We start from the raw sequence: 15,285 nt of genomic DNA on the forward strand, positions 1-15,285 counted from the left end.
TGCACTGTCAAGGATCAAACGGGACAGGTGACAACCTGAATGCCCGTCAACTCGGGGGGGGGGGGGGGGGTGGGGAGCCACTGAGTGTGACAAAGAGCCCTAAAGATTGTTGGATTTGCGCGTGTAACCAAATATTCCCATTATGCAGAGACGGCAGAACAATGCGGTTAATCCCACTCTGGTGTCACTTGCCGAAAGGCTCGAGGAGGCCCGAATGTGTTGAAGTAGCCTCCGTTCGTGAGAGGTGGTCGTGGCGGTGGTGGCGGTGAGAGGTGGTGGGGCGGCGTGTGGAACGCGTGGGGGTGGGGGAGGGGGGACATTTCAATAAGAGCGAAGCCCTCGGTCTCAGCCGACCGGGCGCTCGTCGTGGCGACGATTGACTGATTGATGGACTGGTGGTGAGGATTTGACCTTCTCCAACGCACTCGAAGCCCCCCACCCACTTGCCCCCCTCCCTCCCTCCCTCCCCTCCCGTCACCCACTGCATTGAGTGCTCGCCCCGAAAGAAAATCTGCGGACGGACAACTTCACCTTTGGGTAGAGGGGTTGGAGTCTGGTTTGTGAACGGATGTCGACAGGTCTTGTTTTTTTTTTACTTCTTGTTGGAAGTATAAAAGCTCCGTTTGAAACAAAGTCGTGGTTTTGCAAGTAGGAAGGTCAATTGCCTTTTTGTTGTGTGACTCGAGTGTGTTGGCAGACCAAAGTAAAAACAAATCCTCTTGTTTTGGCTTCTTCGGTGCGCTTGGTCCCGCTATTTTTACTGCAATGACACGTATTGGTATATGGAATTAATGATGTTTTGGTTAATAGGAATGCAATGACGAAGAAAGTAAAACATTAACTCCCCATCTCGACAATTCCATGAATTTTAACGAATTGTGATTCATGAATCGATTGTTTTCGTCTTGTCCTCACTGACGTTCTTACTGGGTAGGGTTTTTTTTTTCCATGTGTACAGTTTTGTTCACCTTGTTAAACAGAATATAACGGTGTACAAACCGCATATAACTTCCATAAAATATAAAATAATTAATGCTTTACGCACACGATTCAATGCATGTATGAGTATAACAATTGATTTTAATCTTTGAAGTTATGCGTTATTGCGGTTCTAATCTAATAATTTCGCTACAGAAGTGGTTTGAGTCCCCCTCCCCCTCCCACAAAATGTAGAATTAAAAGCTCATACTGCTGTGCAATAATTGTCTTAATAATTTTCAATGTACTTGACCAGCAAACCACTGCTCTATAAAAGTTCATACAGAGGCATTGCTGAGTAACTTGTTGCCCGTCCTGGATTAATGTCATTCTTGGCCCTAAGCCAGGATAATATCTCAAGCCTCCTTCGTCCCATGACCTTGAATTCCACATCAACCATCCCCTATTGAATGAAAGATTTTTAAGTTGCGTATTAATGTGACGGCTCTGTGAGTGCCAGATTTGTGCCACAGAGGCGCCAGACAACGGCGGGGCTGTTTATACGTCCGACAAGACACAAACAGAGCTGCCAACATCCGTTCACAAACTAAACTCCAACCACTCTACGGTACACAAAAATAAAATTAGACTTGACTAACCCTTTATGGACACCCATAAGAAGGAATTCCTCTACCCGGTGGGTAATATAATCCAGCAGCTCTTTGTCAATTCGATCGGTGGGTGGAAGGGTGGCGCAGTGGTTACACTCTTGCCTCGCGAGAAGAGGGGTCGGGGTCTCTTCCCGATTCGGGGTCTGGGTCTATTCCTGACTCAGGGTCTGGGTCTATTCCCGACTCAGGGTCTTGGTCTATTCCCGACTCAGGGTCTGGGTCTATTCCTGACTCAGGGTCTGGGTCTATTCGCGACTCAGTGTCTGGGTCTATTCCTGTCTCAGGGTCTGGGTCTATTCCTGACTCAGGGTCTGGGTCTATTCCCGACTCAGGGTCTGGGTCTATTCCTGACTCAGTGTCTGGGTCTATTCCCGACTCAGGGTCTTGGTCTATTCCCGACTCAGGGTCTGGGTCTATTCCTGACTCAGGTTCTGGGTCTATTCGCGACTCAGTGTCTGGGTCTATTCCTGTCTCAGGGTCTGGGTCTATTCGCGACTCAGTGTCTGGGTCTATTCCCAATTCAGGGTCTGGGTCTATTCCTGACTCAGGGTCTATTCCTGTCTCAGGGTCTGGGTCTATTCCTGACTCAGGGTCTGGGTCTATTCCTGACTCAGGGTCTGGGTCTATTCCCGACTCAGGGTCTGGGTCTATTCCTGACTCAGGGTCTGGGTCTATTCCTGACTCAGGGTTTGGGTCTATTCCTGACTCAGGGTCTGGGTCTATTCCTGACTCAGGGTCTGGGTCTATTCCTGACTCAGGGTCTGGGTCTATTCCCGACTCAGCCACATTTCTCAGTGGAGTTTGTAGTTCTCCCCCCCACTTCCCTATTTGCAGGTTCTCCGGTTTCCTCCCATGTCAAAACAAAAAGTAGAATGTACCTGGTATTAGCCAAATATCCCAAATTCGATACATTACCTACATATTACTCTCTCACCTTCTGCAAAAACTTGCCAGGACCCTCCTGAAAAATAGTGGAGACTCAGTGAGGCTTACCTGGGTAAACAATGGCAATTACAATAATAATTTTAAAAAATCATAATCCACTGCTTGCTGAAGGACTTCCCTCACTGTTGGTCATTGTGGGCGGGGGGGGGTTGTTTGACCATGCATCACTCTGCTGGTCAGTACACTGACGTACTCTAGTAGTCCTTACCCCGCACCTCCAATTAGCACGGTTGGCTACGTACGGCGTGAAAGAAGTCCAACGTACATACGTAAAACATACAGGTTGCTGAAGCAGAGTGACCGTAGAATTGCTGAGCTATCATCTGTCACTGATGATAGCCGTGGCTTGGAATCAAACTGGGATCTCTGGGTTCACAGCGCAGTGTGCTAACAGCTGCGCCACACATCCACCGGGGTGATACCCAGTGAATATGGAACATTGGGCCAACGTTGGTCCAACGGTTCCAACTACATGCCAACATTCGCCCAACGTTGCACGTTTACTGGGTTAGGGTTCCTGATGAGCAAGATCGCTGGAGCTTCTCGTTGTGGCTCTGGAATCATAATTGCTAATGGCTGTGAACCAATGTTGTATTCATGCTGCTGTGGTTCTCCTGAATGGCCACTGAAGCAGGTGCTCATAGGTCACAGAGCAATCCTGGCTTGATTCCTGTCCTGCGCTGAGCACAGATCTACTCAATTCTCATCAAGGGCACCAGAGGGAATGAACAAGAGAACACTGCAAAGGCTTCTTAGTGTTTGACAGTACACATTTAATTTGTGCAACAATGTTGGAATCAAAGAGAGTTCAACCAAGAGCAATTAATCTCAATATTTATTGCAAATACGTTGGAATAAACATTACGATTTACAATCATTGTATTTAAGCGGCAGATTGACAATGAAGGTACCTCGTCAAAGCGTTAAAATTAACTTGTGTAAATACCCATGCTCATACACAATTTTTAAGTGGTTAATTGCAACCTCATGGGATTTTTATAGACCAATCGGAGGCTTCTTAAAAGAAATCAGTTTAATTTTTCTTACTAAATGCATTTTTATTTTATTTATTCAGATATTAACTTTCAATGAGTTCACATTTAGATATCCCTGGCTTGCTCGCCATTGATGCAGACTGTTGTTTTCTTTTCAAATCTTTTAAACCAGCGTTTTCCAATCTACCAACCTTCACATGTAAATTGTCATTACACACCACGTGTGCCTGATGATTGGTGAACATGGAGTGAGGTAGAAAGTGCTGATCCAAATAAAGACAGAGATCTCGTGTGTATGTGTACACAGGCAGCATGTAATAATGTACACTGTGGTCAGTAATCATAGAAAAGTGCATCATAATCGGTAGCGAGTATGTACTAGAGTTCAGCAAAACCCTGTTTTTTTATTTCAGCCAAATTCTTAAGTATGCTAAGTATTTATCCCGAGTTGATTCATACTTTTTAGTCACTCTATTTGATATTCATGTAAATCATGAATGTTATGGTTGTCACCAGCTAATTTTATAGACACGTGACTCTTCATACACACTCGCTAAGGTCATTTCAAATGTTGGTCATGGGTTACAGAAAAACGTTGTTTCTGTTCAAGAAAATTACAATGATAACGTTGCCTTTTCCACCCCTTGCATCTCTGTAACGGTATGCCGTCCCTTTGGCCTTCACCAAAACATCACAGCAGCTTCCTGAACCCAACCAAAATCCGGCAATGTGAAGTGCTTATGGAAACACAACAACTACTTTATAATGAAGCACAACTTGTTTTCCAAAAGTATGCCAGTACATTGCAGATTTGTATAGCGCTAAGCAGTAGAAAAAAAACATAGCGTTCACGACTGCAACGTCAAATATTGGATTACGTAATGTAAAGTTGAGATGCAATGAAACAACGTAAAAGGGAGGCAAGGTGGTCAGTCCGTGTGCTTAAATTCACAAAGGCTCATTAAGCCTGATACGTCACCACAAATATGCCAATAATGTGATGACAAAATACAGAGGTTTTTTTTGGGGGGGGGGAATCTTATAAAACAATTTATTTCCCACCCACTGCCAAACACAAGTCGGTTATTATGTAGGTTGTCTAGTACAGAAACAAACAAGAGTCAAGGATATGGAAAAAAAAGGAAATGTAGTGAGAAGAATGGGAAATAAGAGGAAAAAAATGGAAACATGAACTGAAAAATGTGACCCAAGGGTCAAGAGAGAATACGATGGAGAGGAAGAGGCTATATAAGAGCTTCAGCGTTGCTGCATTGAGGAGCGGTGTCTGTTTTCACAGGGGGCGTGGAGAGAGGAGGGATCCAGAGTGGGTGTGGCCACACACAAGTCACGTGACTTTCAGGAAGCTTGAGCTGACATCTGCACATTCGTTACGACTGGCGTTGTTATGAATTTCTTTTGAGTGTTTTGGAAAAAAATACAATTAATGTTTTGCATGTTTTCACGATTGAACGATTAAATAATTACATTTTATTGACAGCTATAAATGTCTGTGTACAGAAGCAAAGCAACTGATTTAACATGAAGCCTGTAAAATGTAATAAATTATGCAAAATCAATATTTCATGTGAAAAATATTGGCAATAAAATATGTAACGTTTAAATTTCAGATTTGTTTTAATCGAAAACTTAAGTACATACTAGGTACATTTTCAAGAGCTTCAGCTAATCAGTCACACTTCTTTAACATCACTTTTGCCAAAAATAGTAGTGTAATTTTAAGTCAACATTTTGATTTAAAAGCAAATACAAGGACAACCATCCCTGTTACCAAATATCTGTTGGTGGAACAAATGATTGTATTAAAGAGGTGTGACTGCTCTGATCTAAGAGCAAATGAGGTGTCTACCGAGGCTGTGATCATCAGCCGGGAAGAGTATTTGTTTGATAGAGGCACTGCACCACCATAGGAATGCTCTAAACAAACACAACGGAAACGTTCTGGTTGACGAACCGTTCATATAAATATCCATTTGGTTGATTTCAACTGTTTTGCTCTGGGCATTATCACCATCGTCATCAGCAATCCTCAAACCAATCGTCGCCGAAGGCCATTCCATTCTTATATTACTGCCCATGGTGTTGTGCGTGTGAAAGCACTTGCCGAAACACCCATGGTTGTTCTTAAAATTATAATGTTTGCATTTGGATAATCAGTTAAATGCCAATCGCGTTCCTGGAGTCGTGTCACACGGTGATTCAATGTCCCTGATGGAAATCTGTCGATCAGCAGAATCGCTGACGTGAAGCAATTTTTTTGACCCAACATTACACGCGGTGTCCTTCCAGCTCTCTATCGTGTGATTCACCTCATGCCAATTATCCAACATGTTTAAAAATGTTCGCCCTCATATTTGGCTCGATGGAATTAAAGTCAAAAGCATTGGCGACCAGGCTGAGCCCACCAACCTGCTAAGTGCACATCTGTGACCTACTGAACTTTTATCTGATCAGATTCCTTTAGTCTAATTCAGGATTCTGATTCGTGTTCTGAAACTTGATAACATCGGTAAATCCAAGGCGGCTGTCCATGCTGGATTCCGCGATGTTTGCTGCACTGGCCCCGTGCTCTGACCAAGCTGTCCTTGAGCTCCTATGGCCACCTCTGCCACCTGTTACACCTTCCGATTAATTTAACGTGATTTTAATGTTTTTTTTCTTTTAATATACGAATCACTGTTATTTATTATTAACTTGACAGACTGAGATCAAATGTGTTTTCCATTTGTTATTCTGTTAAGCGGCAGAATCTGCAGGAGGAATTGTACCGCCAATAGTTTTGGGGGGTAAAAATTTTGAGAAAATCAATTGAGCACAAGGATTTAAAAAAAAATGTAGCCATTGGCAGAATGTTTATAATTGTAAAAAAAATATATATTTTAACGAGCATACACAAATTGGTGATGGGAGTTTATGGAGAAGAATACCATTTGTGTTTCCATTGGCCGACACAAAATGGTCACGTTTATGAATAGAAGTGGAATATTTTTGAGTTTTTTTCGGGACATTAATGGGATTGAAGCTCAGGTAAGAGTCAAGAATTCCAGTTCATATTCTCAGGTTTCTTGCGGTCAAAAGAAACTGTTTTTTTTTATAATGTTTATAATGTCAACCATTCTCATCACTTCATCAACCAATACCAGTAATTTAATCATGCCAGTTTTACACAACTCACCGACGGGGCTTCTCACCCCTCTATTGGCACAATAAAGGAGCCTCAATTAAGTCTTAGCAACTGATTCAATTTGGTTGATTTTCAAAAAATGGAAAACCGAGGTCATGTCTCTTCTCAGGCAATGGGATTTATTTCGTTTTTTTACACCTGGCTTTTAATATCCAAATCACGATATCCGATTACAACCTCGGTTTAATTTGTATTAACTAAGCTCATGACCGCACTCATCACCCAGCTTCCAGTTGCTTCGAGGAAACTTTAGCTTTGAGAACAATAAGATTTAATATTTTCCATCAAAATTGGCGTGACTCACGAACAACTATCATCTCATCGCCTTGACTTCATCACACGGAAGATGCTTCAGATGCGTATTACCGGTTGTATGCGGTGATTTACAAATTAAGATTTTTTTTGGGGGGGGTTTTGGCATAAAAATAATTGTTTAAGGCAAACGATGCAATTTTCGGCCAACACGATACGTTGGGCAATCGTCGTTATGCCATGGGGAGAGAATGCTCCTCGTGAAAGGAATGTGGAATGTCTTCTTTGGTTCTTTCGGTAAAGTCACGTAGAAATGAGAATAAAATAATAAAGTAAAACAATAAAATTCTCACGGCGACGTTTTGTTTTATTAGTTTATTCTCATTCTACGTGGTGGTGACTTTACCGAAAGAACCAAAGGAAGATGAATCCTTGCAGTCACGAAAGCGTTAAATCGGAATGTGGAATTATTTTTATTTTTTACCCCCCCCCCCCCCCCCCCACTGACTTAGGGTCACCGAGAGAGATGAGCACTGCCACAGGGAGGCGACGTGACTCGACTGACTCGGACCTGCACTGCCCCTCGGCTCAACGAGGTGGCTCGTCACGCAGAAAGTCACAGCAGCCGCATAATCTGAGCGCACGTTGAGTCTAAACGTGGAAAGGGGGGGGGGGGAAACCGGAGGACGCGGAGACAAAATCCACGTGACCGCGGGGAGAGAGAGACACGCGCGAACTACAAAATACAGCAGGCGTCAGGTTCGGGATCGCACCCAAGACCTCCTGTATACCAGGCAAGGTAGTTAACATCTCGCCACCGTGGCGCCCCTATTCCTATTCTCCTTGAACGTAGAGTTTGCTGATAGAACTTAGGGCGGCGTGAATGCCAAGCACGTTCAACAATGAGAGTGCCCGTTAAGCTCGTTAAAATGAGGACCGTCGACACGAGTTGCCGCAGGTCTTCTGGTGGGGATGGGTTCAACCCGATGACGGCAGAGGCTGGGGTCCACGTTACATGACGTCGGGCAGGTCTGGAACGGAGCCCGGGATGCTCTCCCTTCCGTCGTTCTGCGGCAGCGGCACACAACAAGACGCAGAGATACCTCGTGTGGCCTTAACGGACTGTTGGGGCGAGCGCTGTTCGCGAGTAGCGCCGACGAAGGCCGGCACGGCACACAAGCGGGGGCGGGTTGGCCAGCACCGCGCCCGGTCGCCTTTGTCTCCCCCAGTGGCTAAGTTTACACACCGCACCAGGTACTCATTTGAGGCTGAGTCGACCTAAGTGAGGCCCAGGACCGGTTCAGATAATCGTCATTGGTGTTGGCCATGAGTGGTAATCGAATATCGGGTAGCTGGATTTGGAGCGCAGCGCGCTAACCTATACATTACCGCTCCTCACATGCTCTTACCACACACACACACCCATATCCATAACGGTGGGTGTGTGCCTCACTAACGGCACTTGCCCCAATAGTCTGTTCAGGCTATACGGGAGATCTTTGTCTTTGCCTTCACACACAGACACGCACGGGTCAGCGCGGAGCGCGGCATTGATTTTGTTTGTGAAATTAGTGATGACATTATTTGTCAATAAAATTAGTTTTGAGTCAACAACGACTCAGAGTGGATGGAAATAATGAAGCAAAATGATGACTACGACGGCTCGTGAATAGCTCAGCACCACCGACTATGACCAGGTGAAATCAATGTCTAATTAACATGCTTTCTTTTTTGAACAATAACACCGCTTTGCACAGTAGAAGACCAAATGATGTAAGTGTATGCACTGTTTATAAAATATTTACTGATTAGCTTCGGGTGGGGAGGAGTGACAGCACACACCGGCAGTTACATAACGAAGAGGCTCTCATTCGCTTTGGTGGACTAGCCCAAGAGGATGACTGCATGGAAATCCACAGACTTAAGACTAAAATTCCGCAGGTTGTCGTCAACCAGACTAAGGACTAACAAAAGTTTGACATCGCCAACGAAATTACCGCCGGTGAGATGTCACTGGACCAATATGCGCGCGCATACTTTTTGTCAAAATCAGTTCGTCCTACAAGGGTGGCTAAAGCCAGGGCCGGATTAGGGGTCTTGGAGGCCCCTTGGCACTTCTGTTTCGTCGGATTTTCTCCAGCGGGCACTGCAGCTGCCCCATGTCACTACCACTGCCGCCGGCACTCGCGAAAAAAAAAACCATTTGAAGATGTTATTGCTAATTTTCACAATTATTTTTTTTCTTTCGAAAAGTTCATCTCCGGCGTTAATTTATCTCACGCCTTATGAAAACAAACACAAAAAACGATTGACATTGCCATAACTCTGCCTCTTTGTAGACACTCCGTTGCCTATCCTTGCTATATATAAATATATTCATTCAACAAGATATCTGGGTTACCATTGTCTTATCATGCATACAAACAACAACAAAACATGGCCACATTTTTTTGTCGTAACCCCCTTTATCCGTGGGCCCTAAAGGCACAGTGCCTTCTGCGCGGCCCTGGCTAAAGCAACCCTTTTAATGTGCGTGCCCGCTGCTTTAAATGTCCGAGGCATGACGCACGCGCGCCCAGCCTCCAAGTGGGGGCAAGTTCAATACGGCGGCGCTGGCAAAGGAAAACTTTTTTTGTTTGTTTTGTTTTTTAGCAAAACCGCCACGTCCACCTTGTGCAAACGCACTCTCGAGCAATGTACACCAAACACTGTTTATGTGGAAGATCTACAGGACCCTTTTGCTAATTCGGCTTTTTCAAGAGAGCCTCTGGCTGTCTGAGCGTCCGCGCCACTAGGTGAACCCCGGGCTGCGACTAACAAAAAAAAATCAGAGGCGACTGATACCCGAACTGGTCAAGCTCTCCACGTCCCCGACTACGCCTTCAACAACACACACACCGAGCGGTGCAGTAGAGTACGGTCCAATAAGCGCCCATGGACTGGCACACAGCACTGGGATTCCGTCATCCAGCGATGGACTCCAGAGCGCTGGACATTATTTCCGGTTCTCTGAAGCTGCTTCGGTCAAAGCCTACATTAAGTTTAGATTCATTTACACGGGAATTCAAAGATGCCATCATGCCTTTATAAAGATATTTCATGATGATGATGATGTTGATATACACGTAGGAGTGATATTGCTAATCAAGATAATGATAATGTATGATTTTGGTAAGCTAATTATATTAATCATGAATGTTTACTGTACAGCTTTTCTTAGCTATTCTTACATGTTGATAGCTCATTTCATTGAATTCGCCTCTCAAATGTTATCCTGATGGCAATGATGATGATCCTGACAATGATGATCCTGATGGCAATAACGATGATCCTGATGGCAATGACGGTGACCCCGATGGCAATGATGATGATGATCCTGATGGAAATGACCATGATTCTGATGGCAACGACGATGATCCTGATGGCAATGACGGTGACCCCGATGGCAATGATGATGATGATCCTGATGGAAATGACCATGATTCTGATGGCAACGACGATGATCCTGGTGGCAACGAATATGATCCTGATGGCAATGATGATCCTAACAATGATGATGATGATTCTGGTGGCAACGATGATGATCCAGATATCAATGACCATGCTCCTGACGATTATGATGATCTTGACAGCAATGAGGATGACCCTCACGATGACGACGAAGGTGAAACCTTTGGCGAATCGCTCTGCATCGTTTTACCTCCATTCCAGAGTCATGGGACATCTTGGAGCCCGTGCGGGTGAAGTTTTTGTCATTCACGAAGGAGCCGTTGTCCGCGGCTTTAACGGACACGACGTTGGAGGAGCGCCCTTGAAGCTTGGACATCTGCATCCTAGAACACGCGGGCACGCAGGCACTCGCCACACCTTCCCCCGCACCTCCATCACGCATGCCCCGGTCTTCCTCGCAGCTGCGGCCTTTTGGCTGGTCGTCGAAACAAAGAAGGTTCACCGCTTCGCGCGCCTCCATGTGCGCTCCTGCGGCCGTCTGGAACGCTCTTCCTTCGAGACATTTGGAAGCCACTGGAGCTAAGCACTTTTTGAATCTCGATTGAAAGCTCATATGTTTTAGAACTGCTCCGATTAGCACCGTTGGCTACGTACGGTGCAAAAGGAGTTCAACATACATAGGTGCACCGGCTGCTGATGCGCTGCTTTTGTGTGAGCTTGGTGAGGATTTATCACTCCGGTGCAGCATGTGCTATCTCCAAGTGGCCAGTTCAACAGGAGCATGCTACTTCAAATGGCTTTCATCTGGTTATTCCATTCAATGAAGAATAATTATTCATTTCTTCTTCTCAGATGTCCATGTATTTTTAAATTACCGCTCAACGGAATATTCATGAAATACTTCCCGCGTTTTGTTTACGGCTTCTATTCACCGAATGAAACGTGCCGCAGTGATTAAAATAATAACATGTTACAACAATACAATTTTTAATACATATAGATGCGTGTGCTTTCGTTTAAAAAGGTAACGGTCCTTTCGTAAATCTGCATCTCTTGCAAAGAATATTTGTGAAAAGATATTGTCTTAAACAGAATAGTGACATCACCTATTAACAGTGTTGCTTCATATGTATAGAGTACCTAATTTACAGAGTGCTTCAAAAATATGTTAACACTTCCGAGAAGTTGCAACAATAATTTTTAAAAAATGTGCTGCTCCCTCCAGGCTCTGGAGATCACCTGGAGAAGATTCCAGGCCACGCGTTAGACAACGATGGCGAACACAAGTGGAGACTCTTTGACTTTTTGAAGCTATTAACATTACATTTGTTATCATGTTACAGTGTAGTATTATCCGTTCTTGTCCCATTTAAGTGTTAACATTTGTTTGAAGAACCCTGTATCCAGTGTTGGTATACGGTGGCTATTACGTCCGGGGGCTCAAGCTCACCACCGTTTCCCTCTGCGGAAACACCGTCACATAGGAATAGGAAATCATTTTTAATCGCGACGGTCTGGTGTAGCGTTGTATGCCAGCCCCATTTCGACCGCTGTCGGGACGGTAGATGAATGCCGTGGGTCGCTGTGTGCGCGTCAATGCAGAGCCACCTACAGTTGTTTAATTCCGATCGCAATCAAGGAGAGGAGGCTGCCAGCGCTCACAAATCCCAGCACGATGGACACGATCGTCGCCAGCGAGAGGTTGCCCGAGTCTGTAGCAGGGTGAACAGAGAAACGCTCATCTTTAGTTTTCACTCATCCACTCTGCTCGCACAAAGATCCCCCGTATAGCCTGTAACAGACTTGTAGGGGCAAGTGCTGTTAGTGAGCACCTATGAAGACCGGAACGGTACACGAGGGGGTGGGTGGCCAGCACCACGCCCGACCGCCTTTGTCTCCCCAGTATCAATGTTTACACACCGCACCAGGTACTCATTTGAGGCTGAGTCGACCTAGGGGAGCCCCGGGACCGGTTCAGATAATCATCACTGGTGTTGTTAGCCGTGAGTGGGAATCGAACTCGTGTTGCCGGGTTCACAGCGCAGCGTAGCGCTAACCGCTACACACACACTTCACATGTCCAGTTTCTGCAAGGTTAACACAAGCAGAAATAATTTGTATCTCCATGTGCATAAAAAAACTTCAATTTTTAATGAATTATGATTGAATGCACTGACTGTATACGCTGTGATATATTTACGTAAATTTCCCTGTATAGGATTATTTTGTTTGGTCTTTATTCTGTCGAAATCAAAGTCGCTGCTGCCTTGTCGTATGGTTACTTTATTACTGCAGCGGTCACTTTCGCAAACGAGACTCATCCTGTTCTCTCGAGTTCTCACCCGGCTAAGCAGAATCGACACGACTGACAAGTTCTGACACGATGGGCCCAGCACACATTGAGGTGAACGTTTACTTGCATTCCTCCATTACCAACAATGGAACACACCAAAGGTAAGCGGAGCCCCCACTCCGTTGCAACATTCAAGTTCTGTAAAGCCAGGTATGTAGAAATACAATAAAATTATATTAAAACAAAAAAAAATCACGACGTTTCGATCACAACGCAAGCGATTGTTGTGATCGAAACGTCGTGATTGTGTTTTGTTTTAATGTAATTTTATTGTATTTCTACATACGTGACTTTACCGAAAAAAAACAATGAGTATTTTTATGCATTTCGATTTAAAGCTTTCGTGACTGCAATGATTCATCTTCTTTGGTTCTTTCGGTAAAGTCACGTAGAATGAGAATAAAATAATAAATTGATAAAATAAAATAACACAATAATATTCTCACGACGTTTCAGCCACAACACAAGCGGCCTTCATCAGGTGAAGGGGCGAGACTGTCTGGTAGGACAGCGCTGTCCTACCAGACAGTCTCGCCCCTGTCCTACCAGACAGTCTCGCCCCTTCACCTGATGAAGGCCGCTTGTGTTGTGGCCGAAACGTCGTGAGAATATTATTGTGTTATTTTATTTTATCAATGTATTATTTTATTCTCATGCTACGTGACTTTACCGAAAGAACCAAAGAAGATATTTTTATGCAGTCACGAAAGCTTTAATACTTTATTACTCAAGTTCTGCTTATATTTTCGACGACCGAACAAATGCTCCACGTCAATGCATCATGGATTTTGTGCGCGGTGTTGACTTTTTAGTTGAACAACATCCGGAGTGCTCCTCCCAATAGCGTCTGGCAATTCAGCAGCATTTGTTTGGCAAGATTTGGCGCCGCTGATGGGACTCAGAAGGTCCTAAACAAAGTCCGGAGTTTGCTTGCTTTAATCGAAACACCGCTTCGTGACATTTGCTTCTCGAAAGCCAGTACGCTGTGGAACTAAACCGTATTGATCTGGGCGAACTCCGGTCATCCTCGCAGCAGCGGCTTTTTGGCTCACCATCGAACGGTGGTCACCGCATCGCGCGCTTCTGCAGCCGTCTGGAACGCTCTTCCTGCCAATATTAGGAGCATATGCAGTTGATTGAAAACTAATTTCTTTAGAACTGCTTTTTGTGTTTAGTTTGTTGTCCTTCCTTCTCATGCACCTCCGATTAGCACGGTTAGGCATGCACGGTGCGAAACAAGTTCAATCTACACGCATATGCGTACTTATTCGATGCACAAATGTCACACCAAAGATTCAGCGGGCCTGAGAGTGCGGCCACGAATCCCAAACCGCCGACCACGTGGTAAACACGAAGCTGCTGCCTTCACTCCTCTAAAGGAGGAACGGACGAGTTCCACTCCGCTCGAGTGGATAACAAATAAAACAAAAACAAACAAAAAAATGACATCTCTAATCTGCTGCTATTAACCCATACGAAAGAAGATGCGCTTCGTACGTGGAGACCCAGAGAACGAATGGAACAAATTGGCCACGGCAGGGGGTGACTGACGCGTTTCTCTCCGTCTCGTCCAGGAGACGATGAACGTGGCCGTGCGTGCGTGCGAGCGAGCGAGCGTGCGTGCGTGCGTGCGTGCGAGCGTGCGAGCGAGCGAGCGTGCGAGCGTGCGAGCGAGCGAGCGTGCGAGCGAGCGACCGCGGGGTTGGGTGGCTGAGAGGGCGCCCGCTCACCGATGCAGGTCCTGCGATCGTCGGCGAGGACGTAGGGGTCCGTGCACGCGCACTCGAAGCCGCCGTCCGTGTTGACGCATGAGGCCGAGGCGTGGCACGGCGGCGGCGTCGTCTCGTCGGAGCACTCGTCAACGTCTGTAAGACGGGGGGGGGGGGGGGGGGCAGGCAGAATGAACGGCGGCGTCTACGTCGTGGTCATCGTGATCCTTAACGCCATGGGCGCCGATGGGGGAGCTCACGCTGTGTTTGGCAATATTTGCTCACTCACGCTGCCGACGCAAGCTGCGGTCTAACACATTTTTTTTTTTTTGTGAATATGGTCGCCGGACCGTGGGTGTGAGACATCGCCGTAAGTGGCTGAGACGATTGAGTTGCTGCGGCCAAAGTTGGGACAACCGCTTTTATATGGAGGTGCAGCGTTGAGGTCAGCTCGTGTGCAAGCTGCGGGACGGATTGTTGCATCGTGCGGTCTTGCGGGACGCAATGGCTTGGGGCGGCATTCATCCAGCCGTGGATAGATCCTGGCGGACGATGACGCGCCTCGAAGCAGGCGTGTACAATTCGACGACGCTACAATTGCGAATTGTCGTACGGAACTGCTCGCCGCCAGAGATGCCTGAGGCCATTTTCTCACCTACGGTTAGCGCGGTTGGCTACGTAGGGTGCGAAAGAAGTCCAACATACATACAACATACATAGATATTGGAGGTGCTGCGTCCATCGCGTGATCATGGGTTTCACAAAGAGAATCGATGATCGGATCAATCGA

General features: G+C 45.8%; 1 protein-coding gene across 1 annotated transcript in view; it reads right to left on the minus strand.

Moving 5' to 3' along the window:
- Nucleotides 1-3,351: 3,351 nt before the first annotated feature.
- Nucleotides 3,352-15,285, minus strand: part of TPO (thyroid peroxidase) — a 39,422-nt gene continuing 27,488 nt past the window's right edge. The window contains exons 14-17 of the mRNA XM_076068997.1: nt 14,517-14,651; nt 12,046-12,145; nt 10,684-10,816; nt 3,352-8,051 (exon numbers count right to left, since the gene is read on the minus strand). Of these exons, the coding sequence (XP_075925112.1) occupies nt 7,995-8,051; nt 10,684-10,816; nt 12,046-12,145; nt 14,517-14,651 (425 nt within the window). The 3' untranslated portion in view covers nt 3,352-7,994. The remainder of the gene's footprint in view (nt 8,052-10,683; nt 10,817-12,045; nt 12,146-14,516; nt 14,652-15,285) is intronic.

The sequence above is a fragment of the Petromyzon marinus genome, chromosome 23 (genome assembly GCF_048934315.1).
Source record: "Petromyzon marinus isolate PM22_M1 ecotype Great Lakes invasive population chromosome 23, UKy_Petmar_22M1.pri1.0, whole genome shotgun sequence".
NCBI classification, from domain to species: Eukaryota; Metazoa; Chordata; class Hyperoartia; order Petromyzontiformes; family Petromyzontidae; genus Petromyzon; species Petromyzon marinus.